The 25,876-nt window shown below is 39.9% G+C and overlaps 1 protein-coding gene across 1 annotated transcript in view; it reads left to right on the top strand.

The window, feature by feature from the left end:
- Window positions 1–413: 413 nt before the first annotated feature.
- Window positions 414–25,876, top strand: part of LOC125918192 (probable cation-transporting ATPase 13A5) — a gene marked incomplete at its 5' end in the record, with an annotated part of 34,658 nt that continues 9,195 nt past the window's right edge. The window contains 4 exons of the mRNA XM_049624223.1: window positions 414–483; window positions 12,219–12,353; window positions 21,286–21,358; window positions 22,156–22,284. Of these exons, the coding sequence (XP_049480180.1) occupies window positions 414–483; window positions 12,219–12,353; window positions 21,286–21,358; window positions 22,156–22,284 (407 nt within the window). The remainder of the gene's footprint in view (window positions 484–12,218; window positions 12,354–21,285; window positions 21,359–22,155; window positions 22,285–25,876) is intronic.

Below are 25,876 nucleotides of genomic sequence, written 5' to 3'. Positions count from 1 at the left end.
GAATGTGATTGAATTCTTTAAAAAATAACATGCCTTTCTAACTGCATTTTGATTCTTGAGTTGCATTAAGATATATTTTTAATTAGAAAAACAACTTTGTCCATCATGCACTTTCATTTTAAAACTATGTTAGTATTTTAGGATGTGCACATTAATTTTTTGATTAAAGGCACAAAGAGCCTTAAAGGTAGAGAAGTGACTTTTGCCTAGTCTGGTTGTACTCACTTATCAATGTGGTTTTATTTTTATTTATTTTTATTTTTTATTTTTTTTTAAATATGAAATTTATTGTCAGACTGATTTCCATGAAACACCCAGTGCTCATCCCAAAAGATGCCCTCTTCAATACCCATCACCCACCCTTTCAATGAGGTTTTAGATTTGGCACTTAATTGGTGATCACTTTCTTACAGAAGATTAGTGTGTGGGCCCAATGCCATTGAGGTAGAAATCCAGCCCATATGGAAGCTGCTTATTAAACAGGTAACTGTTTCATCTATCTTTGAAAAAAAAAATTTTTTGTTCTTTATTTTTATTTCCTGGTATTCAGGAAATTTTAGGCAACGCACGGATACTTGGATATGAACAAAATCTATGGTTCATATAACTTCTTTTTGTTCTTCCCTTCTGTCTTTATGCTTTTCCTGTCTGTGAAAGTTTTTTCCTTTTATTTTATTTTTTTATTTCAATAAATATATTTTTATTCCAAGATTTCTAAATGGTCTTTTTTAAATAACCACTTGTTTTAAATTAAAATCCATTTAAAAAAATCTCTACCCGTGAGAGACAGATTCATGTTTCATTATTTTCTGTTTTTTTCATTTTAAGTTTTTGATGGGGGTTGTAATGGTGGTGGTGGTGAGGTAATATTATTAATTCCGTGATCTTTTTGATGAATTTATTATTTTTTGTATCGAGTTTATTTATTTATTTATTTATTTATTTAATATATGAGATTTATTGTCAAATTGGTTTGCATACATCACCCAGTGCTCATCCCAAAAGATGCCCTCTTCAATACCCATCACCCACCCTCCCCTCCCTCCCACCCGCCCCATCAACCCTCAGTTTGTTCTCAGTTTTTAAGAGTCTCTTATGCTTTGGCTCTCTTCCACTCTAACCTCTTTTTTTTTCCCTTCCCCTCCTTCATGGGTTTCTGTTAAGTTTCTCAGGATCCACATAAGAGTGAAAACATGGTATCTGTCTTTCTCTGTATGGCTTATTCCACTTAACATCACTCTCTCCAATTCCATCCATGTTGCTACAAAGGGCCATGTTTCATACTTTCTCATTGCCACGTAGTACTCCATTGTGTATATAAACCACAATTTCTTTATCCATTCATCAGTTGATGGACATTTAGGCTCTTTCCATAATTTGGCTATTGTTGACAGTGCTGCTAGAAACATTGGGGTACAAGTGCCCCTATGCATCAGTACTCCTGTATCCCTTGGGTAAATTCCTATCAATGCTACTGCTGGGTCATAGGGTAGGTCTATTTTTAATTTTCTGAGGAACCTCAACACTGTTCTCCAGAGCGGCTGCACCAGTTTGCATTCCAACCAACAGAGCAAGAGGGTTTCCGTTTCTCCACATCTTTTCCAGCATCTATAGTGTCCTGATTTGTTCATTTTGGCCACTCTGGTGTGAGGTGATATCTGAGTGTGGTTTTGATTTGTATTTCCCTGATGAGGAGCAACGTTGAGCATCTTTTCATGTGCCTGTTGGCCATCCGGATGTCTTCTTTAGAGAAGTGTCTATTCATGTTTTCTGTCCATTTCTTCACTGGGAAATTTTTTTTCAGGTGTGGAGTTCGGTGAGCTCTTTACAGATTTTGGATACTAGCCCTTGGTCCCATATGTCATTTGCAAATATCTTTTCCCATTCTGCTGGTTGCCTTTTAGTTTTGTTGATTGTTTCCTTTGCTGCTGTGCAGAAGCTTTTTATCTTCATGAGGTCCCAGTAGTTCGTTTTTGCTTTTAATTCCCTTGCCTTTGGGGATATGTCAAGTAAGAAATTGCAATGGCTGAGGTCAGAGAAGTCTTTTCCTTCTTTCTCCTCTAAGGTTTTGATGGTTTCCTGTCTCACATTCAGGTCCTTTATCCATTTTGAGTTTATTTTTGTGAATGGTGTGAGAAAGTGGTCTAGTTTCAACCTTCTGCATGTTGCTGTCCAGTTCTCCCAGCATCAATTGTTAAAGAAACTGCCTTTTTTCCATTGGATGTTCTTTCCTGCTTTGTCAAAGATTAGTAGGCCATACGTTTGTGGGTCTAGTTCTGGGATTTCTATTCTATTCTATTGGTCTATGGGTCTGTTTTGTGCCAATACCATGCTGTCTTGATGATAACAGCTTTGTAGTAGAGGCTAAAGTCTGGGATTGTGATGCCTCCTGCTTTGGTCTTCTTCTTCAAAATTACTTTGGTTATTCGGGGCCTTTTGTGGTTCCATATGAATTTTAAGATTGCTTGTTCTAGCTTCGAGAAGAATGCTGGTGCAATTTTGATTGGAATTGCATTGAATGTGTAGATAGCTTTGGGTAGTATTGACATTTTGACAATATTTATTCTTCCAACCCAGGAGCATGAAATATTTTTCCATTTCTTTATATCTTCAATTTCCTTCATAAGCTTTCTGTAGTTTTCAGCATACAGATCTTTTACATCTTTGGTTAGATTTTTTCCTAGGTATTTTATGCTTCTTGGTGCAGTTGTGAATGGGATCAGTTTCTTTGTCTTTCTGTTGCTTCATTATTCGTGTATAAGAATGCAACTGATTTCTGTACATTGATTTTGTATCCTGCGACTTTGCTGAATTCATGTATCAGTTCTAGCAGACTTTTGGTGGAGTCTATTGGATTTTCCATGTATAATATCATGTCATCTGCAAAAAGTGAAAGCTTAACTTCATCTTTGCCAGTTTTGATGCCTTTGATTTCCTTTTGTTGTCTGCTGATGCTAGCACTTCCAACACTATGTTAAAACAACAGTGGTGAGAGTGGACATCCCTGCCGTGTTCCTGATCTCAGGGAAAAAGCTCTCAGTTTTTCCCCATTGAGGATGATGTTAGATGTGGGCTCTTCATAAATGGCTTTTATGATGTTTAAGTATAATCCTTCTATCCCGACTTTCTCGAGGGTTTTTATTAAGAAAGGATGCTGAGGGGCACCTGGGTGGCTCCGTCGGTTAAGCGGCTGACTTCGGCTCAGGTCATGATCTCGCGGTCCGTGAGTTCGAACCCCCGTCGGGCTCTGTGCTGACAGCCCAGAGCCTGGAGCCTGTCTCAGATTCTGTGTCTCCCTCTCTCTGACCCTCCCCCGTTCATGCTTTGTCTCTCTCAAAAATAAATAAACGTTAAAAAAAATTTATAAAAGAAAGAAAGGATACTGAATTTTGTCAAATGCTTTTTCTGCATCAATTGACAGGATACTATGGTTCTTATCTTTTCTTTTATTAATGTGATGTATCACGTTGATTGATTTGTGAATGTTGAACCAGCCCTGCAGCCCAGGAATGAATCCCACTTGATCATGGTGAATAATTCTTTTTATATGCTGTTGAATTGGATTTGCTAGTAGCTTGAGAATTTTTGCACCCATATTCATTAGGGATATTGGCCTGTAGTTCTCTTTTTTTACTGGGTCTCTTTCTGGTTTAGGAATCAAAGTAATACTGGCTTCATAGAATGAGTCCGGAAGTTCTCCTTCCCTTTCTATTTTTTGGAATAGCTTGAGAAGTAGAGGTATTATCTCTGCTTTAAACGTCTGGTAGAACTCCCCTGGGAAGCCATCTGGTCCTGGACTCTTATTTGTTTGGAGATTATTGATAACTGATTCAATTTCTTCGCTGGTTATGGGTCTGTTCAAGCTTTCTATTTCCTCCTGATTGAGATTTGAAAGTGTGTGGGTGTTTAGGAATTTGTCCATTTCTTCCAGGTTGTCCAGTTTGTTGGCATATAATTTTTCATAGTATTCCTTGATAATTGCTTGTGTTTCTGAGCGATAAGTTGTAATCATTCCATCTTCATTCATGATTTTATCTACTTGGGTCATCTCCCTTTCCTTTTCAAGAAGCCTGGCTAGAGGTTTATCAATTTTGTTTATTTTTTCAAAAAGCCAACACTTAATTTCATTGATCTGCTCTACAGTTTTTTTAGATTCTATATTGTTTATTTCTGCTCTGATCTTTATTATTTCTCTTCTTTTGCTGGGTTTAGAGTGTCTTTGCTGTTCTGCTTCTATTTCCTTTAAGTGTGCTGTTAGATTTTGTATTTGGGATTTTTCTTGTTTCTTGAGATAGGCCTGGATTGCAATGTATTTTCCTCTCAGGACTGCCTTCGCTGCAATCCAAAGCATTTGGACTGTTGTATTTTCATTTTCGTTTGTTTCCATATATTTTTTAATTTCTTCTCTAATTGCCTGGTTGACCCATTCATTCTTTAGTAAGGTGTTCTTTAACCTCTATGCTTTTGGAAGTTTTCCAGAATTTTTCCTGTGGTGATTTCAAGCTTCATAGCATTGTGGTCCGAAAATATGTATGGTATGATCTCAATTCTTGTATACTTATGAAAGGCTGTTTTGTGACCCAGTATGTGATCTATGCTGGAGAATGTTCCATGTGCACTCGAGAAGAAAGTATATTCTGTTGCTTTGGGATGCAGAGTTTTAAATATATCTGTCAAGTCCATCTGATCCAATGTATCATTCAGGGCCCTTGGTTATTGACCATGTGTCTAGATGATCTATCCATTGTTGTAAGTGGGGTATTAAAGTCCCCTGCAATGACCACATTCTTGTCAATAAGGTTGCTTATGTTTGTGAGTAATTGTTTTATATATTTGGGGGCTCCCATATTCAGCACATAGACATTTATAATTGTTGATTCTTCCTGATGGATAGACCCTGTAATTATTATATAATGCCTTTCTTCATCTCTTGTTACAACTTTTAATTTAACGTCTAGTTTGATATAAGTATGGCTACTCCAGCTTTCTTCTAACTTCCAGTTGCATGATAGTTCTCCATCCCCTCACTTTCAATCTGAAGGTGTCCTCAGGTCTAAAATGAGTCTCTTGTAGACAGCAAATAGATGGGTCTTGTTTTTTTATCCATTCTAATACCCTATGTCTTTTGGTTGGCGCATTTAGTCCATTTACATTCAGTATTATTATAGAAAGATATGGGTTTAGAGTCATTGCAATGTCTGTAGGTTTCATGCTTGTAGCGATGCCTCTGGACATTGCCTCACAGGATCCCCCTTAGTATCTCTTGTAGGGCTGGTTCAGTGGTGTTGAATTCCCTCAGTTTTTGTTCGTTTGGAAAGACCTTTATCTCTCCTTCTATTCTAAATGACAGACTTGCTGGATGACAGACTTGAAGGATTCTCGGCTTCATATTTTTTCTGTTCATCACATTGAAGATTTCCTGCCTTTCCTTTCTGGCCTGCCAAGTTTCAGTAGAGAGATCCATCACGAGTCTTAGTCTCCTTTTATATGTTAGAGCACGTTTATCCCTAGCTGCTTTCAGAAATTTCTCTTTATCCTTATATTTTGCCAGTTTCACTATGATATGTTGTGCAGAAGATCGATTCAAGTTACATCTGAAGGGAGTTCTCTGTGCGTCTAGGATTTCAATCCCTTTTTCCTTCCCAAGATCAGGGAAATTCTCAGCTATGATTTCTTCAAGTACACCTTCAGCACCTTTCCCTCTCTCTTCCTCCTCTGGAATACCAATTATATGTAGATGATTTCTCTTCAGTGCATCATTTAGTTCTCTAATTACCCCCTAATACTCCTGGATTTTTTATCTCTCTTTTTCTCAGCTTCTTCTTTTTCCATAATTTTATCTTCTATTTCCCTATTCTCTCCTCTGTCTCTTCAATCAGAGCTGTAGTCACCTCTATTTTATTTTGCAGCTCATTAATAGCATTTTTTATCTCCTCCTGGCTGTTCCTTAGTCCCTTGATCTCTGTAGCAATAGATTCTCTGCTGTCCTCTATACTGTTTTCAAGCCCAGCGATTAATTTTATGACGATTACTCTAAATTCACTTTCTGTTATATTGTTTAAATTGTTTTTGATCAGTTTGTTAGCTGTCGCTATTTCCCAGAGTTTCTTTTGAAGGGAATTCTTCCGTTTCATCATTTTGGATAGTCTCTGCAGTGGTGGGGAACTGTAGGGCACTTCCCCTGTGCTGTCTTGAATAACTTGCATTGGTGGGTGGGGCTGCAGTCAGACCTGATGTCTGCTCCCAGCCCACCACTGGGGCCACAGTCAGACTGGTGTGTACCTTCTCTTCCCCTCACCTGGGGGGGGATTCACCATGGGGTGGGGTGGCCCGACTGGGCTACTTGCACACTGCCAGGCTTGTGGTGCTGGGGATCTGGCGTATTAGCTGGGGTGGACCAGCAAGGTGCACAGGGGTGGGAGGGGCAGGCTCAGCTCGCTTTTCCTTTGGTGATCTGCTTCGGGAGGGGCCCTGCAGCACTGGAAGGGAGTGAGACCCTCTGCCGGAGGGGATGGATCCACAGAAGCACAGTGTTGAGTGCGCAGTGCAAGGAAGTTCCCTGTCAGGAAATGATTCCCTTTGGGATTTTGGCTGGGGGGTGGGCGAGGAATATGGTGCTGGTGAGCGCCTTTGTTCCCCTCCAAGCTGAGCTCTGTTGTCCGAGGCTCAACAATTCTCCCTCCCATTGTCCTCCAGCCCTCCCGCTCTCCGAGCAGAGATGTTAACATATGACCTTCCAGATAAGTCACGTTTGCTGTCAGAACACACTCCATCTGGCCCCTCCGCTTTTGCAAGCCAGACTCAGGAGCTCTGTTTTGCCGGCGGGCCGCCCCTCTGGCCGGCTCCCTCCCACCAGTCCGTGTAGCGCGCACCACCTCTCCATCCTTCCTACCCTCTTCCGTGGGCCTCTCGTCTACGCTTGGCTCGGGAGAATCCATTCTGTTAGTCTTCTGGTGGTTTTCTGTGTTATTTAGGCAGGTGTGGGTGGAATCTAAGTGATCAGCAGGACGCAGTGAGCCCAACGTCCTCTTACGATGACATCTTCCGGAGCATCTCCTACCCCTATTCTCTTTTTGATGATTTTAAACATATTAGTTTTGTCTTTCTCTGGTTGCTTTATTATGTCAATTTTTTTGGGAATGACTTCTTTGTTAGTGGATTTATTTATTTTTTAGAATATTTTCTTAGTGTGCTTTGAAGTTATTTTTTTCCTTCTTTTTTTGATTTAACTTTATTTTTTATTTTTCTAAATTTCTATCCAAATTAGTATATGGTGAAGCAAAGATTTCAGTAGATTCCTTAATGCACCTTACCCATTTAGCCCACCCCCTTCCCACAACCCCTCCAGCAACGCTCAGTTTGTTCTCCATAGTTATGAGTCCCCCTCATTTGTTTTGTCCCCCTCCTTGTTTTTATATTATTTTTGTTTCCCTTCCTTTATGTGCATCTGTTTTTTCTCTTAAAGTCCTCAAATGAGTGAAGTCATATGATTTTTGTCTTTCTCTGACTAATTTCATTTAGCATAATTCCATCCACGTGGATGAAATGTCAAGATTTCATTCTTTTTGATTGCTGAGTAATACTCCATTGTATATATATACCACATCTTCTTTATCCATCCATTGATGGGCATTGGCTCTTTCCGTACTTTGGCTATGGTTGATAGTGCTGCTATCAACATGGGGGTGCATGTGTCCCTTCGAAACAACACACCTGTGTCCCTTGGATAAAAAGCACACTTGTATCTTTTGGATAAATGCCTAACAGTGCAATTGCTGCCTCATAGAGTAGTTCTATTTTTAGTTTTTTGGGGAACCTCCATACAGTTTTCCAGAGTGGCTGCACCAGCTTGCATTCCCCCCATAACGCAAGAGATCCTTTTTCTCCTTGCCAACATCTGTTGTTGCCTGAGTTGTTAATGTTAGCCATTCTGACAGGTGTAAGGTGGTATCTCATTGTGGTTTTGATTTGTATTTCCCTGATGATGAGTGATGTGGAGCATTTTTTCATGTGTCAGTTGGCCATCTGGATGTCTTCTTTGGAGAAGTGTCTACTCATGTCTTTTGCCCATTTCTTCACTGGATTATTTGTTTTTTGGGTGTTGAGTTTGATAAGTTCTTTGCATATTTTGGATACTAACCCTTTATCTGATATGTCATTTGCAAATATTGAAGTTATTATTATTAGTGATGGTGATGGAAGCTCTGGTAGTGATGGAGGCAGCTCTGGTGAGCTGCCCTTAAGTGGTACTTCCCTTGTCTACATTTCTCTCTTTTTCTCTGTGTCCACTGTCCCTGTAGGATGGCTCTGAGTTTGCCTCTTGGTAGTCCCCATGGCCCTCAGTTCAGAACCAACTCCTGTAGGGTGGGGCTCTACTCCCCAGGATCAAGCAGCTTCAGGCCTTGAGCCAGCTGGGGTTTGGCCAAGTTCACAGTGGCACCATGAACTTTGTTCTTTTCCATTTTGCCCTCTGCCAGTGAACAGCTGCTGGTTGTGACTTTCCTTGGCCTCTGTTCCTGGGTCAGAGAGCAAGGCTGGTTTTGTCCCCTGCCGCTGTGGCACACTGTCAATCATATTCCCTGTAGCATGAGTCCCTAGCCCACCACTCTCCATTCCTTAGGTGGAGCCCAGTGAGCTGATTGTGCTAACCTCCACTCCATACTGCACATTTCTAGTCTATTTCTAATCCACACAGTGGTCACTTTGTTTAGCATGGTCACATGTTAAAAGATAATTAGACTTTTATTTAGAGCAGTCTTCAGTTCGCAGAAAAATTGATTGGCAGGTACTGAGATTTCCCACATACCCCATGTCCCCCACATATGCAGTTTCCTCCACTATCAAAAAGCCAGCTGCTGTTTAAACTTCCTGTTCAAATACATTTTCAGGTTGTCAAAGATTCTCCCAGGTGTCAATTTGGTTATTTTGAAAGGAGTGGTAGTATTTTCTCCATCTACTTACTAAGCCTTCAGTAGGAAAAAAGCAAGTAATGCTACTTTGTATTTTGGTTTCAAAAGAATATTGAATAAGGGAGTTAAATTAATTATGATGGTGTTGTTTCTTATACAAGAAGTATTTAACCACATTTTCTACTGAGTTTATATAAACTCAAAATCGTATTATCATTAGTGTATCATCTACAATTAGAGCATTTTATGCCAAGCAAAGAGAAGAGCTATATTTTGTAAGAAAAGCATGTTGCAATGGAAATAATAAGAAACATTAAAGAACAAAAGCTTTGTTAATGCACAAAATATATCCAAGGGTTTAAGAAACTCTTAAAATGCAGCCTATTAACTTACTAACTGGATGTCAGTTCACTGTGAGGACTAAAGTAGAAGTTTAATATATTAGAGAATATAGAAAGTAGAGGTAACAGAGTGGCACCAGTTTTAGGTAATATTTCATCTAATTCATAATCATTGTAAAGAGCACTTCACCAAGAAAATAATCCTTGTTTTGGTCAGATGGGTTTTTTCATTCACACTATGTCTGTACATCAGATGACTACATCTACCTCCTCAGGTTTGCCCTCTCTGCTATCATTATTAACAGTGGGGCCAGCAGGACCAAAATGGGGACAATTGAGGGAATAAAAAAAGTGAAAGGTATAATAAAGAGACCAAAATATATGTGCATGGATGGCCAGCTTTGGGCTTGTGATACATTCTTCCCATGAATTTCACTGCAGTTTTGGGTAAGATGACTCCCACCCCCCCATCCCGTTCAAAGGAGGGGCCCATGCTGATGTGCCTGATGCTCAGAGCATCTTGCTAAAAACCTGTGATGTGACGAATATGTTATTTTTCAACAATCTGGATAAAAATGCAGTCTTCTATTTTCATCACACAACTTGACTCAATCTGCAGCATGTGAGTATGGGAAGAAGAAACTGCAATAAAAACGGTCAGAGATCTGGGGCGCCTGGGTGGCTCAGTCAGTTGAGCGTCCGACTTCGGCTCGGGTCACAGTCTCGCGGTCTGTGAGTTTGAGCCCCGCGTTGGGCTCTGGGCTGATGGCTCGGAGCCTGGAGCCTGCTTTGGATTGTGTCTCCCTCTCTCTCTGCCCCTCCCTTGTTCATGCTCTGTCTGTCTCTCTCTGTCTCAAAAATAAATAAATGTTAAAAAAAAAAAAAGTCAGAGATGAAGTGTGTTTTAAGAGACTGAATTCTCCATTGTAGGTAAATAATGTTTAGAAAGGTAAATCGTTAGATTTTGATATTGATAAAACACTTTTCAAAATTCAAAATAAATAAGAATAATCAATTTTTGACAGGCTCTGAGTGCTTAAAATAATTTTCTTCCACCATAGCACATGCTATGTGCTTGACACTGACTCCACTGAAACTGAGTTCTAAGTGAATTCATAAATATTAGAGATCATTGTGTGTTGTAAAAAATGATTTAAAAAATCGATAAAATGACATCATCTGTTTTTTCTTCCAAGATTTTATTTAAGTTCAAGTTAGTTAACATGTCCTGCGTTATTGGTTTCAGAAGCAGAATGTAGTGATTTATCATTTACATACAACACCCAGCGCTCGTCACAAATGCCCTCCTTGATGCCCTTCACCCATTCGACCCAACCCCCCATATACCTCCCTTCAGCAACCCTCCATTTGTTCTCTATAGTTAAGTCTCTCATGGTTTGCCTCCCTCTCTGTTTTTATTTTATTTTTCCTTCACTTCCCCTGTGTTCATCTGTTTTCTTTCTTAAATTCCACATATGAGTAAAATCATATGGTATTTGTCTTTCTAAGCATATACTTATTTGCTTAGTATAATACACTCTAGTTCCATCCACGTTGTTGCGAATGACAAGATTTCATTCTTTTTTGGTGGCTGAGTAATGTTCCATTATATACATATACCTCCCATGTTCTTTATCCATTCATCAGTCAATGGACATTTGGGTTATTTATGTAATTTGGCTATTGTTAATAGTGCTGCATAAATATTGGGGTGCATGTGCCCCTTCATATCAGTATTTTTTTTGTATCCTTTGAATACCTGGTAGTACAATTGCTAGATCATAGGATAGTTCCATTTTTAACTTTTTGAGGAGCTTCTATGCTGTTTTATAGAGTGTCTGTACCAGTTTGCATTCCCATCAACAGTGTAAGAGGGTTCCCCCTTCTCTGTATCCTTGCTAGCATCCATTGTTTCCTGAGTTGTTAATTTTAGCCATTCTGACAGGTGTGAGGTGGTACCTGGTATCTGGCAGTGGTTTTGATTTGTATTTCCCTGATGATGAGTGATGTTGAGCATTTTTTTCACGTGTCTGTTAGCCATTTGAATGCCTTCTTTGGAGAAATGTCTGTTCATGTCTTCTGCCCATTTCTTCACTGGATTATTTTTGGGAGGTTGAGTTTGATAAGTTATTTATAGACTTTGGATACTAGCCCTTTGTCTTATATGTCATTTGCAAATATCTTCTCCCATTCTGTAGGTTGTCTTTTTAGTTTTGTTGATTATTTCCCTTGGTGTACAGAAGCTTTTTTTCTTGATGAAGTGCCAATAGTTCTTTTTTGCTTTCATGTCCCTTGCCTCTGGAGATGTATCTGGTAAGAAGTTGCTGTGGCCAAGATCAAAGAAGTTGCTGCCTATGTTCTCCTCTAGCATTTTGATGGTTTCCTGTCTCACAGTTAGGCTTTTCATCCATTTTGAATTTATTTTTGTGTATGGTGTAAGAAAGTGGTCCAGTTTCATTCTTTTGCTTATTGCCATCCAATTTTCCCAACACCATTTGTTGGAGAGATTGTCTTCTTTCCATTGGATAGTCTTTCCTGATTTGTTGAAGATTAGCTACCCTATAGTTGTGGGTCCATTTCTGGGTTCTCTATTCTGATCCATTGATCTATGTGTCTGTTTTTGTGCCAGTACCATACTGTCTTGATGATTACAGCTTTGTAATATAGCTTGAAGTCTGGAATTGTTTTACTTTTCTTTTTCAACATGACTTTTTGATACTCAGGGTTTTTGTGGTTCCACACAAATTTTAGAATTGTTTGTTCTTGCTTTGTGACAAAATGCTGGTGGTATGTTGATAGGGATTGCATTGGATGTACAGATTGCTTTGGGTAGTTTAGACATTTTAACAATATTTGCTCTTCTAATCCATAAGCATGGAAATTTTCTCCATTTCTTTGTTTCTTCTTCAATTTCTTTGAAATGATGTGATCCATGCAAGTGACTCACATGCTGTTTTTGTACTTGCAGGTTTTAAATCCATTCTACGTGTTCCAAGCCTTTACCCTAACTTTGTGGCTGTCTCAAGGTTACATAGAATACTCTGTGGCCATCATCATCTTGTCTATTATCTCCATTGTCTTAAGTGTGTATGATTTGCGACAGGTAAGAGCTAAAATCACAGTTGGGTTCTATTAAGCTTATGGTGCACAAGAAGCAAAGCCTATGGGTTTTCCACTGACAGCAAGGAGTAGCTTTGTGAAACTTAAGTCATAAAGCAAAAAAAACAAGGGCTTACTAAATGTGAGAACTCAGGAGGAGATCTTCAGAAATAGCAGGTAGATGTAAATGTCTTTGCAAACCTGGATTTATCGACTGAAGGCTGACCCGCATACAGTGTTCAGAAGGACTCTGAGGCTGTATCTGAGTATGGTGGGAAAGAATGCTTTGATGGATTAATGATGACAGCATACCTTTCCATCATTGTTCATCTCATAGCTATTTAAATTTTTTTAAATGTTTTAACTTATTTTTGAGACAGAGACAGAGCATGAACAGGGGAAGGTCAGAAAGAGAGGGAGACACAGAATCTGAAGCAAACTCCAGGCTCCGAGCTGTCAGCACAGAGCCCGACATGGGGCTTGAAGTCACAGACTGTGAGATCATGACCTGAGCTGAAGTCAGATGCTTAACCGACTGAGCCACCCAGGCGCCCCATCTTGTAGCGATTTAAAGTCTTCCTTTTTAAAAAATAGTCTTCTTTTTTAAGTTTATTTATTTTGAGAGAGAGCAAGTGAGCATGAGCAAGGAAGGGGAAGAGAGAGGGGGAGAGAGAGAATTCCAATAAGGCAACATGGGTCTTGATCTCATGAAATACTAGATCATGACCTGAGTTGAAATCAAGATTCAGACGCAGCTGACTGAGCCATCCAGGTGCCCCAAAATAATCAGTCTTCTAAATGAGATAGCAGTGCATTCTGAAATAGAATTTTGCTGAATATTACTTATAACTCCACAGTCCCTGCAAGTCTCAGCCCCCACAGTATCTTTCTAGAAAACGTTTGGCTACTTTGCTTAAGAATCATCAGCCTGAAAATCAGGAGGCAACCCCAAAAACGATGTCTCACTGTATTTTCTGTATGTTTTTGAAAACTTGACTATGGAATTAGCTTTGTAGAGATGGGGCTGGGGGCTGGGCATTGTTACGGTACACTGTGTCAGCCTGTCAACTCTACTGCACTGTTGAAACCGCCTAGTCTCAAGTTTCATCCTTCATCTCCAGGGGAAAAAACTAAGATCCAGGGAGCTTGTTCCAAATCAGAGTTTGGTTTTGTGACAGAGTCAGAGCTTCTGGCTCCTCATAAAATGAAATTCTGCCACATGTGCGATATTTCCTTAGCATAAGGCACTTTCCAAAGTAGTGTCACAGCTGGGAATGAAAGTAAAACACAAGTGTTGAGAAGGGAGATGAGTTCTCGATGTCCACACAGTGAGCACTGGGCACAAGTCAGAAAGGCAGACGTAGGGCCTTTACATAAGCCTAACTGAAAGGGAGCTTTCATTCCTATTCCATTTCAGTGGCTCAACAATATTAAATCTAATATCGGCTCGTTATCTGGTTTTAGATCCTACAAATTTTGAGTTATGAAGTCTTTGATGAGAAATGAAAGACAATAGATATGTAAAGAGTTAGGAAACAGGATCTAAAAATGAAAAGTTAGATGAATGGAGATACTTTGAGCTGGAGACCAGGCTACTAGGACTTTGTTTTGTTTCTGGTTTTCTGCCTTTTTAAAAAGTGAGTACCTAGGTGTGTTTTTTCACAAACTAATTTATATCACAAAGATGTGAAGAGTGACCAGCAACTTGCCTGGCTGCCGAGGCCTGGGGGAGAGTAACTGTCTTTCTGGTGAACTCTGGGCCTTTGAGCAAAAGCATGACCATAGACACCAAGACAATAAAGATCTGACTATTCTGCTGAGTCTCAATAGAAAAGTAGAGTGTCCTAAGCTTTTACCTTAGTCATTTGATAAAGGTATGTAATGTCAAGCCAGCAGATAGAATTTCTAGTTTCTGGGTTTTGAGAAATCTTTCCTTAATAGAATATCTGATTTGATACGTGCAAGCCATTCATACACTTTCTGGCTTAAGTCACACATCAGTGAATACAGCCCTTCTCGCATGTCGTTCCTTCCACTGGAGCGACATCTACGCACAGTCACCCGGATATATCGTCATAAACCATCCAAGTGTTCTCAGGAAAAACACAGAACTCTCTGAGGCCTTTTGGGAGGGAGAACTTATCTAGTCAGATTGAAAACCTCCCCCTTACCTCTCCTGTTTGTGTTACTTGGTGCTGTTATAATCAGTTTCCTCATCTGTAGAAGGTGTGTATGTGTGTGGGCACGTGAGTGTGTGTTGGTGTTAGAGTTGAGCGAATTAAATGAAACAATCACTTTGAATACTTATATTTCTGGTACATAGTAGGCACTTAGTAAAATGTTAGTTCTTGTTATCATTGATATTGCTGTTGCTGTTTTTATTATTAAAAGTTAGGGAAAGTTGGCAAGGGACAGATGGGAGGGGGAGGGGGTACAGAGATTGAAGAGAACAGGAGGCAGCATGGGACCATCGGGACAGGGCTGGTAACAACCACTGGTTCACTCATATGAGCCCGAGGACTCTGTTTTCCTTGGGCTCACTTTCCTCAGCTATATACATGGTGGAGGTTATACCCTACTTTTTTAGGTCTCACCATTTTAGGATTCTATCATTTTGCCAGGGCCACTGACAAGGAATGAAAAAAAGCCCTTGAAAACTTTAGAATGCTAGTAAGAAATTTTCTGGCCACTGGAAATCTGAGAGCATGTGCTGCAAACTGGAGTTAATTCCTATTGGACCCTAATAGTGTTCACTCGGACTTTAGTCCTAAACTACTCAAGTCAGGATGTGTATGAAGAATAGAAACCTGTCTAAATTACCCTAATCATCAAAGGGATATGTACTATAAATATGTACCAGTAGCTCATAGGACCCAAAGACATGAAGTACAGTGGACTTTAATGGAGCCTGTACCCATGAACTTGGGTTACTCTCTCCAGCCTCGTATTCCCTGACAAGCATGAAAGTAGTACACATATTTTGGGGCAAGCACTGCAACCCCCCCTCCTCTTAGAACTCTGGCAGCCTGCAACTAGTTTGCTCTAGGTGGCTCTCTCTTTCCACTGGCACACATAGTTGGAACGGGGGTATCTGACCCAGCGGAAGCCAGTCCGTCAGCAGGAATGATGCCCATATATCTTTTAGCCTGGGATCCAAGCCTAAGACTTGAAGCTATCTGTCATGCTCTGTCAGGAATGTGATCTGAAAAGTGATGCTAGGACCAGGGTGGCAACCCTTGATCCTTGTGTGTGGACAGCAGAGAAAAAAACTTGCACAAAGAACGAACCAAATACACAGAGACACAGAGGTGAGCCATATGGAGCCCAGCAGAAAGGGAGAGGGCAGAGAGACAGAGACCGAATGAATAACCTACTCTTCATAGCATTTCCTGCTCTTGTTTGAAGCCTTTGGGAGCTCTGGCTTCACTTCCCACCTTAGGTTAGTGAGATGTCCCTGCATCTTCACAATTTCTCATCTGCTTAAGCCAGTTTAACCAATTTCTGTTGCCTGTAATCAATGGGTCCTAAGTAAATGTGGTGTTACCACTTGATGTGTTACACCCCTTACAATATTTCCACATATTTCCCCTGACTTAAATACATACTTCCCATCTACATGTTTATGACAAATTTCAGTCTCTCCTCAAGTTCCTTTACACTATTTTTTTCATTTGGAACGTAGGTATAACTGTCTTTAAGGAAACAGAAAAGAAATATAGAGATACCTGTGTGGGAGTTGGGAAGGGTTACAGAGAAAACAGGTTTGATTCAATACTCTAGAGGGCAGTGTTTCAGTGAGAGAATTAGTCAAGATTCCTAAGCTCCTGACCCATTAAGTCAAAATATCCAAGGTAACAAGAGGAATCTGTGCTTTTTCACAGTTTCATAACAGGTGCTTGTCATGCATTCTGAAAGCTTAAGAGCTGTTGTTCCAGAGGAATCCACCAAAAGACAAATTCAAGCACTAAGATCCCCAATACATATATTTATTTATTTATTTATTTACTTATGTCATCATTAGCTAAATATATATTTCATTTTTTCTCCTCTATAAGATGCAGAGAAATACAAGTTTATGTGGAGATTTACTTATGTATTTATTAATTTGTTTTAATAAAACAGGAACATACTTTGTACATTAATCTGGAACTTGCATTTGTCACTTTACAATAAATATAACGGCTATCTACCAAGTAAATAAATAATTCTAAATCACGTTTAAAAATAACGGTGTGAAATTCCATGGTATATCATAATTTGTTCAGCCATTCGTTTATTTCTAGAAAATAGGGGGCTTCCTTTCCAATTTTTGCCACCACAAGTATGCTGAATTACACACAACTACAATATAGATGTGTCCTTACATATGAGTGTTTGCATTTGTTTTTAGTAAAATAATCAAAAGCCAGGTTGCTGAATCAAAAGGTATGTATATTTTGGATGTTAATAGATCCTGCGATATTTATTATTTTCTTAAATAAAATAACGGCAACATATGAGAGTATCCATTTCTCCAGATCCTCACCAGTGTTATATATTGATGTTTAAATTTTTTTTAGTCTAATGTATTTTAAAAAAATTGTGTCCCAATGATGTTTTAATTTATATTCCACTAATTATTAGTGAGATTAGATACATTTTCCTCCAAAAGATATATGCATTTTTGTTTTCTATTTATTGTCTCTTTATATCCATCATCCATGTGGAAAAGTTTTCTTTCTTAGTCTATCATTTTTCCTCTGACTTGACTTTTGTCAGATATTTTAAAATGTGTGCAGTCAAATATGTTTCTCTTTTTTCTGGGTTTCTGCCTTTCTTGTTTTGCTGCTCAAGTGCTCTTCTAAAAGTAGGCATGCTCTGTTCTATTTGTAATTTTCTCAATATTTATTTTAAAATCTTTAATGAATCTTAAATATTCAGGTTCTACATCTTAAAATCCCTACATGTCTTTGTTTAAAATAGTAACTGACCTGGGAACTTCACTTGATGGCAGAACTGCAAAAGCTTTAACAAGGAGACATTAATTCCATTAGCAGTTAATATTTGGGTTTTTTTTCCAAGTTTTATTGATTTATTTTGAGAGAGAGACAGTGCGAGGGGGGAGGGACAGAGAGAGAGAAATACAGAGAATCCCAAGCAGAGTCTAAGCTGTCAGCACAGAGCTTGATGGGGCACTTGAACCCACAAAACCGTGACATCATAACCTGAGCCGAAACCAAGAGTCGGACTGTTAACTGACTGAGCCACCCAGGTGCCCTTGCAGTTAATATTTGTTAACAAAAGCTTATCAGACCCAAACTCTAAGGGATCTTGTAACATTATACAAAATGGGCCAGTTGCCTGAAACTGTTTTTGCAGTTTAAATCACAAATGCTCACCAATCAATATTTCTTTAGCACAATTTGTAACGGGCTCCCCCCGTCTGTGACAGATGTGCTTGTGTGGGGCATGGCAGCCTCTAAAATGATACGCATGTGGTTGTGGTGTCCTCCCACCACCTGAGACGGAGGGATGGGGACAATCAGGGAGGTGAAGTGACTTGCTCGGTAATCGTGGCTATAGATCCCAGCCCCGGGTTTCCTGATTCTACATCAAGTACTTCACACTGTCCCACGGAGCAAAATCTCAAAGAGACCTATGCGTTTCCTTGCAGCAGTAAACGATTGATAATTTTATTACGAAAATATTTGGGAAAGGGGCTGCTAGAAATGGAAGGAGCATCTACTGTCATTTACAAATCATGCTAAAGATATAACAGCTTTTGAAAATTGCAAGAGGGGAGGTGTTTGCAGGAGTGGAATAAACTATCTTTCTGCATCTACTGTGGCCCCAAATCATGCAGCAAAGAGAGAGGCACCTTGCCTACACCAAGAAACACCCTCGGCAGCCCCTCTCTAACAAGTTTGGTGTAGGTATGAGTGTAAATTGAGGTGGCACTCAACTGTATTTACACTGAGCCGTGTTGCATACTCTATTGCTGGCTCCACAGGCGGCCACTAGAGATAGCACTGAGAGTATCTGACCCATGGTGCTTTGCCTTTAGCCATGACTGAGCTGGGCTCAAAAGACACCTGAGTTAGTGCCCTCATTACTCATCTCTGGAGGAAATCCAGCCACAGCAAACACAAGGACACACAGCAACAGATGCCGGAATAATAACAATATGCAAATTAGCCTTGGAAACTGATCCTGGTCCCACTAAACCGGGACTGGAGAAACCAGAGGGGGCCTAATGAAAATCAGGCAACGAGCTTCCAAATCACGGCAAACATCATAGCACCTGCTTTCTCCTAGCTGATTGGTTGTCATAGAAACCTGTGTTTGTAGAGTTTCTGGGTACATTAGCTCAGAGAGGAAGCTTATATTATCCTTCTCCAGTGTTGTCGGGAGACGTGGAACAATTCAGTTCTATTAAGTAAATGTTTGCTGAGCGCCTACTATGTGACAGACTCCAGGGGTACATAGATGAGTGTTTGGCTCTTTGAACCACCTGCCTCACACGGAGACCTGACAAGAAAACGCCTGTAATGGAATTGGTCATACACTAATACAGGCGGAAACACAGGGAGCAGAACAATTAATTCTTTCTGAGATGTTAGAGACTTATGGAGTGGCGGTGACGTTTGAGCCAGACTTTATGTGAAGGATTAGGAGTTTGCTGGTAGAAAACCTGGGTGAGCATTCCAGGTAATAGCTTGAACGAAGGCATGGAAGCATGGCAGGTTTCGCAGAATGCTAAGCCTGATGAATAAATCCAGCTTGATGCCATAATGATTTTTGAGAGGGCATTTTGAACTTATACTTCACCACTTCCAAATGTGTTGATTATCATCCTCTTAAGCTAGGGTGAAATTCTCATGGCAGTGGCTAGAAGAGTTTGCTAAGCAAGAAAGTAACTTAAAGAAATTTATAACAAAGGACGGTTATTTATCTTCTTAAAGGAAAAAAGCTATTTTCAAACACTTTAGGGGAACATATTCAACAGAAAAGGCTTTAGAGTCAGATAAACCCAGGTTTTACTGTCAATCTTAATACTTAGTAAGTAAATGATTGAAGACAAGTTACTTTAACATTTCCAAGACCCTGGTTTGTTTTTGTTTTTTGTTTTTTGTTTCTTTTTGGTCATTTTATTTTGTTATATGTACATTGGAGACAATAACATCATCATAGGATTATTTTGAGGAGAAAAAAAAAATCAAGCAATACATTTCAAGTGCTTACAACAGTGCCTGGCACGTAGGAGTTGCTTACTGTTTTAAACTGCCTAATAATAATAATACTGTGAGCCATTTATAAACCCCAGGTTATTTCTTCTATGAAGTCTTAGGGGCTTTGACTAAATCTCTGATATGCAAAACATATCCGTATGAGACATGTTGAGTTTTGAAGGAGCTTGAAAATGATTCAATTCAATGTCATTTGTTTACAGAAAGAACAAGTAACATAAAGTGAAATTTCTTATATACAGGTACATGGCTGGTTAGTGGGTAAACTTGACTCACGACTCAGGAGTCCTGAATGAATCCAGTGTTCTTGTCCCAGAACCACGGCTGACTTTCTCGCTATTACCCATCAGTAAAATGGATGCCCCAATAGGGAAGCCTCAGAAAGTCAAGTTAGGGCAATGACTATGTACCTAACAAACAGCAGTAGCATTTCTTCCATTCAGTTGTTCCAAATGATTGAAGTGTTGCCTTTCCTAAAAAAAATGGAGTAAATAAGAAATTGTTCTGTATAAATAGAAACACCAAATTTATTAATTTCTCTCAAGAGGAAAATTGTGTAATTGTGTGTAATGTTTATCTGGTGACATTGGCTACCTTAAAAATCATCAAGAGGGCAGATAAAAATAATTTACCCTATCATCTAAAAGGGAAAGTTTTATACTTGAATTAGGTTAAGCTATGTTTAAAGTACTGTTGACGGTATTCAGATCTCTTCTACTTAGAAGTATCCAAGTAAGTGACGTCCATACAGAAGGAGGCAGTGCCTTCCAGGGATGCCTCTGCCAATGGCGTCGCCTACAGTCAGTGTATGGAACTGTGTGGACAATTTGCCCTCATTCCTCTGCCTTCCTGTCTCCTGAGTTATCCCAGTAGATGCTGCCTTCGCTTCTCCAGGCTGCTTCCATTTCCTCCACTTAGCCCAGGGTGGTATCTCAGTGAATTCCACCCTAAGCAAATCTTCCAAGGGGATGCATTAGACAAAACAATGCTGTTTTTGCAACAGCAACTTTCTTATTAATCATTAACCCTTGCTGAGCTCTTACCATCGTAATGAGTAATATCCAAAGGGATAACTAAGAGAAGCATTACTTAAATTTTGAAAACCCTCTAGAAGAGGTACTGTTAATATCTCCACTTTCAGATGAGGAAAAGGGAGTTAACTAAGCTGAATAATGCCTAAGGGGAAGCACTAGGGTTCTGGAGCATCATGGCTTCAGTCTCCAGACTGACCCAATAGGAAAATCCACCAGTTTGTAAAGGAGGGGATAAAATTCCACGTAAAATCAAAACATAACTCAAATATTCCCAGGCTTTTACAATGGAAAGATCAAATTCATTTTTGTTGTTTTATAGACAGGGAAACGGGTACCGAGAGGGAACCTAATCTGTTCATGGTCTTGTTCTTCCCTTGTGTCATCGTGCGCCCTTAAGAAGTACAACCTCGGGGACTTAGCGTTGGTCCTTGGGGACAGTGGTTGTGCATTATGTTTCCTGGAATTGAAATAGCACTAAACTAATTACCATATTTGTTGCTATAAGTCGGGGGTTGGCTGCGGTAGGAATTGGGGCAGGGAAGCAGAAACGCTAGAGTGTGAGCCTTTGCCCAAGGAAGTTTTGCTGTGTGACAGGCTTGGTATTTACAGTATTGAGATCATGTGGTTTTCCGGTTATGGACTATCTGATACTTAAACGTTGACTTTGAATTGGTAGCAATCAGTGAAGCTGCACAACCTTGTGGAGGATCACAACAAAGTCCAGGTTACAGTCATGGTAAAGGACAAAGGTACGTGATATGTTCTGCCATCTTCAGCATCCTGATATTTCAGAGTGGAATCAGTCCCATTTGTTATCGATTATTAGTTGAGGAGAAAACCTCTTCTGATGAAACCCAGGACGGAGGCTAAAGTAAGGTAAATAAGACTTTTAAGATGACAAACTTAAGGAGGAAAGGTCAGGCAAACGCTGACCTGCTTTTCCAGGACCCAGACGGTGAGCACCTCAACTGAATTTTGTACCCTGAGTACCTTGCATGCCTCCTCCTGATTGAACCATTTTGACCCAGTGTCTGAGTCACTTCCAATTCCCTCTGCCTTCCCATATTTCACTCACTGGAATGTTACTGGGTAAGCTTTCTTGAGGCGTTTTGATTTCCCCAACTAATGATCCCAAACAGACCTTGAATTCTAACACTTCAATCTGTTATCCAGAATCCAGACCCGAAGAATGCTTGTAAATGGTATTTGCTCTGACTTACCCTGGGTTGGGGTGGCCATGGCTCTCTGTAAGGAGCAGGGAGCTGCAGCCCAGAGTAGCAGAAACTGGCTGGGTGGTTCATCCCAACAAGTGCCCTCCTCCCAGTGCTCATCCCAGTGCTCATCCCAAGTGCCCTCCTCAATGCCCATCACCCACTTTCCCCTCCCCTGCAACCCCCATCAACCCTCAGTTTGTTCTCAGTATTTAAGAGTCTCTTGTGGTTTGCCTCCCTCCCTCTCTGTAACTTTTTTTAATTTTTTTCCCCTTCCCCCATTCTTAAGTAAAAACAGGAAAAGGTCAGCCAGTCACGGGAACTTTGTTGTGTAGGTTTGCAGAAGCTGGAATCCCATCTCTTGGTTCCTGGGGATACTCTTATTCTTCCAGGAAAAACTTCATTGCCATGTGATGCTATCCTGATTGATGGAAGCTGTGTGGTGACTGAAGGCATGCTCACAGGTAGGCCATTGCCATGGAGCTGCTTCTTTCCTGTCCAACATCTCGGCCAAGAGCAAAGCAGATCAACATATCCTTACCTGCCTGATATTAAGATATTGAAAGATAGGTGAGGTAGACACGGCTAGGCTATTCATGCAGGTGAAGACTCCATAAATGCAAACGGGATAAAATGTATCCCGTTTATATAATGTATACCCGTAATATAAGAATCAAATGATAATAAATACAAAATTAGAAGAAAAGTCTAATATATGTGATTGGTTAATTTCCTGATGCGTGGGGTGAATAAGATCGTTTGGTTCAGAGGACGGTGAGAGAATAGACTACTTGATGCACGATGTCTTCATAAACATGAGCATGGTTTACACACCTATCCAAACAGAACACAACCGGAAACCAACTCTTATAATTGGCAGGATGCAGAGATTTTATACAGCCCTGCTCTCTGTAGATGGAAAACGGAGCCCCAGTTTTTGCTGGAAGAGTATTGAGTTGAACCTTCAGGAAAGTCAGTGTAACATTCTGTTCTTTAGAATTGTGTTTCCAGTTGATCCGACCAAGCAGAAAGCCAGTTTTCTTGTAACAATGGTTTGAACTGTCGTCCTTGCTCTCATTTGCGCTTTGTAAAGTTCACTTGAATTTGTGTAATTAGGAAGGCACTATTTAGAAAATATTCTTTAGGCAAAAACCAAAACACATGGGACATCATGATGAGAGAAGAAACTATACAACAACACAAAAATAGAAAGAATGTCTTTCGTGCTTACAAATTGTTGTATTTTTCTGTTCCCAAGTTGCTAAAGACAGGAAAACACACACACACACCTTTTTAATATCACCTAAATGTAAAGAGAATCATCGATTCCTAAATTGTTCAACACAAGCAGATTTCACATTAAAAATGGGTCTGCTTAATTTAAAATTGAGACAAGGAAATGTAGTAAACATAACTATGCTCGGTATAATTACAAAATGCCCCTTTAGTGTGTTGAAATCTAACTGCCTTATAATGATAGTGATGAGGATTTGCATACTGATGATATCTTTCATCCGAAATGTTGCCATAGCACCCAACGTGCAAACCTCATGCCCAAGAAAAACTGGCCTCCTAAACCAAAGACAGCAACTGTCTCACATTTCCCAGCAGCCTGCCAGTGAAGAATGGCTTCTCTCATTGGTGACAGAGCATGGCTGTGAAAAAAAAGGGAAGGAGAGATCGCAGTGTTTACTCCGCTGGGTCTACTGACTGGGGTGCTTGGTTCTTGCCTTACTTCTGAGGAAAACTCAGAGAAAGAAATGGTAGAGTTGGCAAACAAAGCTGCCTTTCAATGTGCAAAACTGACCTAAAATGATCTTAAGCAGTGAGTGGCTTTTCTTAGGTCTACTTCTAGAAAAAGAAGGTCACCAGCATTAATATCTGTGTAAACTATGTACTGGTAAAAATCCGTTTTAGAGACAGACATAAAATAGAAATATATTTCTTTCTCATTGTTTTCTTTGGAAAGATCTAAGTCCATCATACTCTAAATACTTTATTACATAGTCTACATAGATCTGCCCACTCACGTATACATTTGTAAAAAGGATCCTGATTGAACAATAAGATTATGCTTAGATTCCTGAAACTGCATATGTCTTCCTCGAGCATTTGTCCAAGAATGTGACTCAGGTTTTTTTTTGTTTGTTTTTTTGGGTTTTTTTTTTTTTTTTGTCCCATGTGCAAACCAGTCTTTCGTATATATAGAGGTCTTTATTTAGAAGAGAATTAGCAAATACTCCAAACATCTTTAGAGCAATGAATGTTTTATAAATAATTTTTATATCTCACTTCATCATAGGATAAACAAATTAGGAATTATTATAATGCCCAATTTACAAATGAGGAAATGCAGGTGAGAAGGGACCAGACTGTCCAGCTAGCCAGTATCAGGGCTGGAGGTGGTATTTTTTGCTCCCAGACGTGAGGGGCCACCGGAGTGAGGAGGAAGCAGATTCTAAGAGGGGTAGAGCTGACATTCCTTGTGCCTCCTCATCTTTTTCTCTCCACTGGGTAGTCCTGCCCATAACACACGTCCATTGTAGGGTCTTCTTCATCCTCCTCTCCTTAGCCTCGTCCTACTGCCATAAGCTCAACTATGCAAGAAACGTAATCGTATAACTACACTTACTTTTTAATTTTTGCTCCAAATCTTGCCATCCTTGAAAGTAAGCAGTGTTGCAAAGTATCTGGTCCAAGTCAGACAGTTGTCCCCACCAGTTGGCAGGTCTCCTGACTCAAGTCTGGCTACTTGAAGTTGTGCAAGGCACTAGGGAGGTGGGTCTGTCTAAGGCAGCCCTCCTTTCGGTTGCTTCCACTCTGCTCTGGGCTTGAGAAATGTCCCAAGCCTATCTCCCTGTAAAAGGAGGCCTACTGATGCCTCTTTCTCTGTTTTCACAAACTTCTAGGGTCTTTCCTTACCTTACTTTTGTGCCGGCCCCTTCTCTCAAGTACACACAACATCTAAGCTTCCTTTGGATTTTCTTCCAACTCCCAATCTAGGGATTTTTATGTAGCTAGAAAAGTAGTGGAGGGAAGGCAGGTGAACGGGAAATCTTTGTTCTTATTCTCATGTAGTCTCTAAAATTCATGGTCAAACTTACGAATGATGTGTAAAACCCAGAAGCCAGCTATCAACTTCTCTATCCTTTCTGCCTCTGGAGGCAATGGGCTCCTTCAAGATCTAGCTCCTCATAAAGTGGTCAAGAGGCAAAAGGGGGAAATTATGTGGAGGAAATTATGTTAATGCCTGGAAACTTTCTTTTGGCACAAAAGCTAATTTTTCTTATTTCTTATATGTATTAGGCACTATGCTAATATTTTACGTGTATTATTTCATTCAACCTATGAATCTATAAGGTGGGAAAATCTGAGGGCCAGAAAGGATAAGTAATTGGCCTAAAGTCACACAGCTTAAAAGTGGTAGAGTTGCTATTTGGATTCATTTGTTTATTCATTCATTCATTCATTCATTCCACAAATGTATATTAGCTCCTATTCCAGAATGCTCTACTATGTGCTAGGGATACAACAGTGAACAAGGCAGATAATAATCTGTCTTCATAGAGGTGATGTTCTAGTGGGGACAAAGAAAACATGAAAATAGGTAAATGACATAAATTTCCAATGCTTATAAATTCTATGAAGAAGCGAAAACACTCAAACCCAGGCCTTTTGACCTGGGAGCCTATGCTTGAAACTACTGCTCCCTCATTCTCTTAGAGGTGATTATGGCAGAGAGTGGCAGGATTCATTCACTCTGCCACAATCCCCTCCTTCTCCCTCTACTCACAGAATCAGCGATGTATTTGAAACGTGTGTGTGTGGTGGGGGGGAAGTATGCAGAGATCCCAGTTGGGTACACAGAAATTTTCCTAAGTGGTGATTTCCCATTTACATCCTGTCCGACAAGCTTATAATGAGTTAATGAGTCTTTTCCCTCTTCCTTTTTCCTTTCCTCCAGTCTCTCACTTCTCCTTTTCTTTCAGTTATTCATTTGCCCATCCACTTATTCAGTAAAGGTTCAGAAATGCCTCCTCTGCGCCAGGCACTATG

Source organism: Panthera uncia, unplaced genomic scaffold (assembly GCF_023721935.1).
Source record: "Panthera uncia isolate 11264 unplaced genomic scaffold, Puncia_PCG_1.0 HiC_scaffold_525, whole genome shotgun sequence".
Taxonomy (NCBI): Eukaryota; Metazoa; Chordata; class Mammalia; order Carnivora; family Felidae; genus Panthera; species Panthera uncia.
This window is presented reverse-complemented; position numbering and strand designations above follow the sequence as displayed.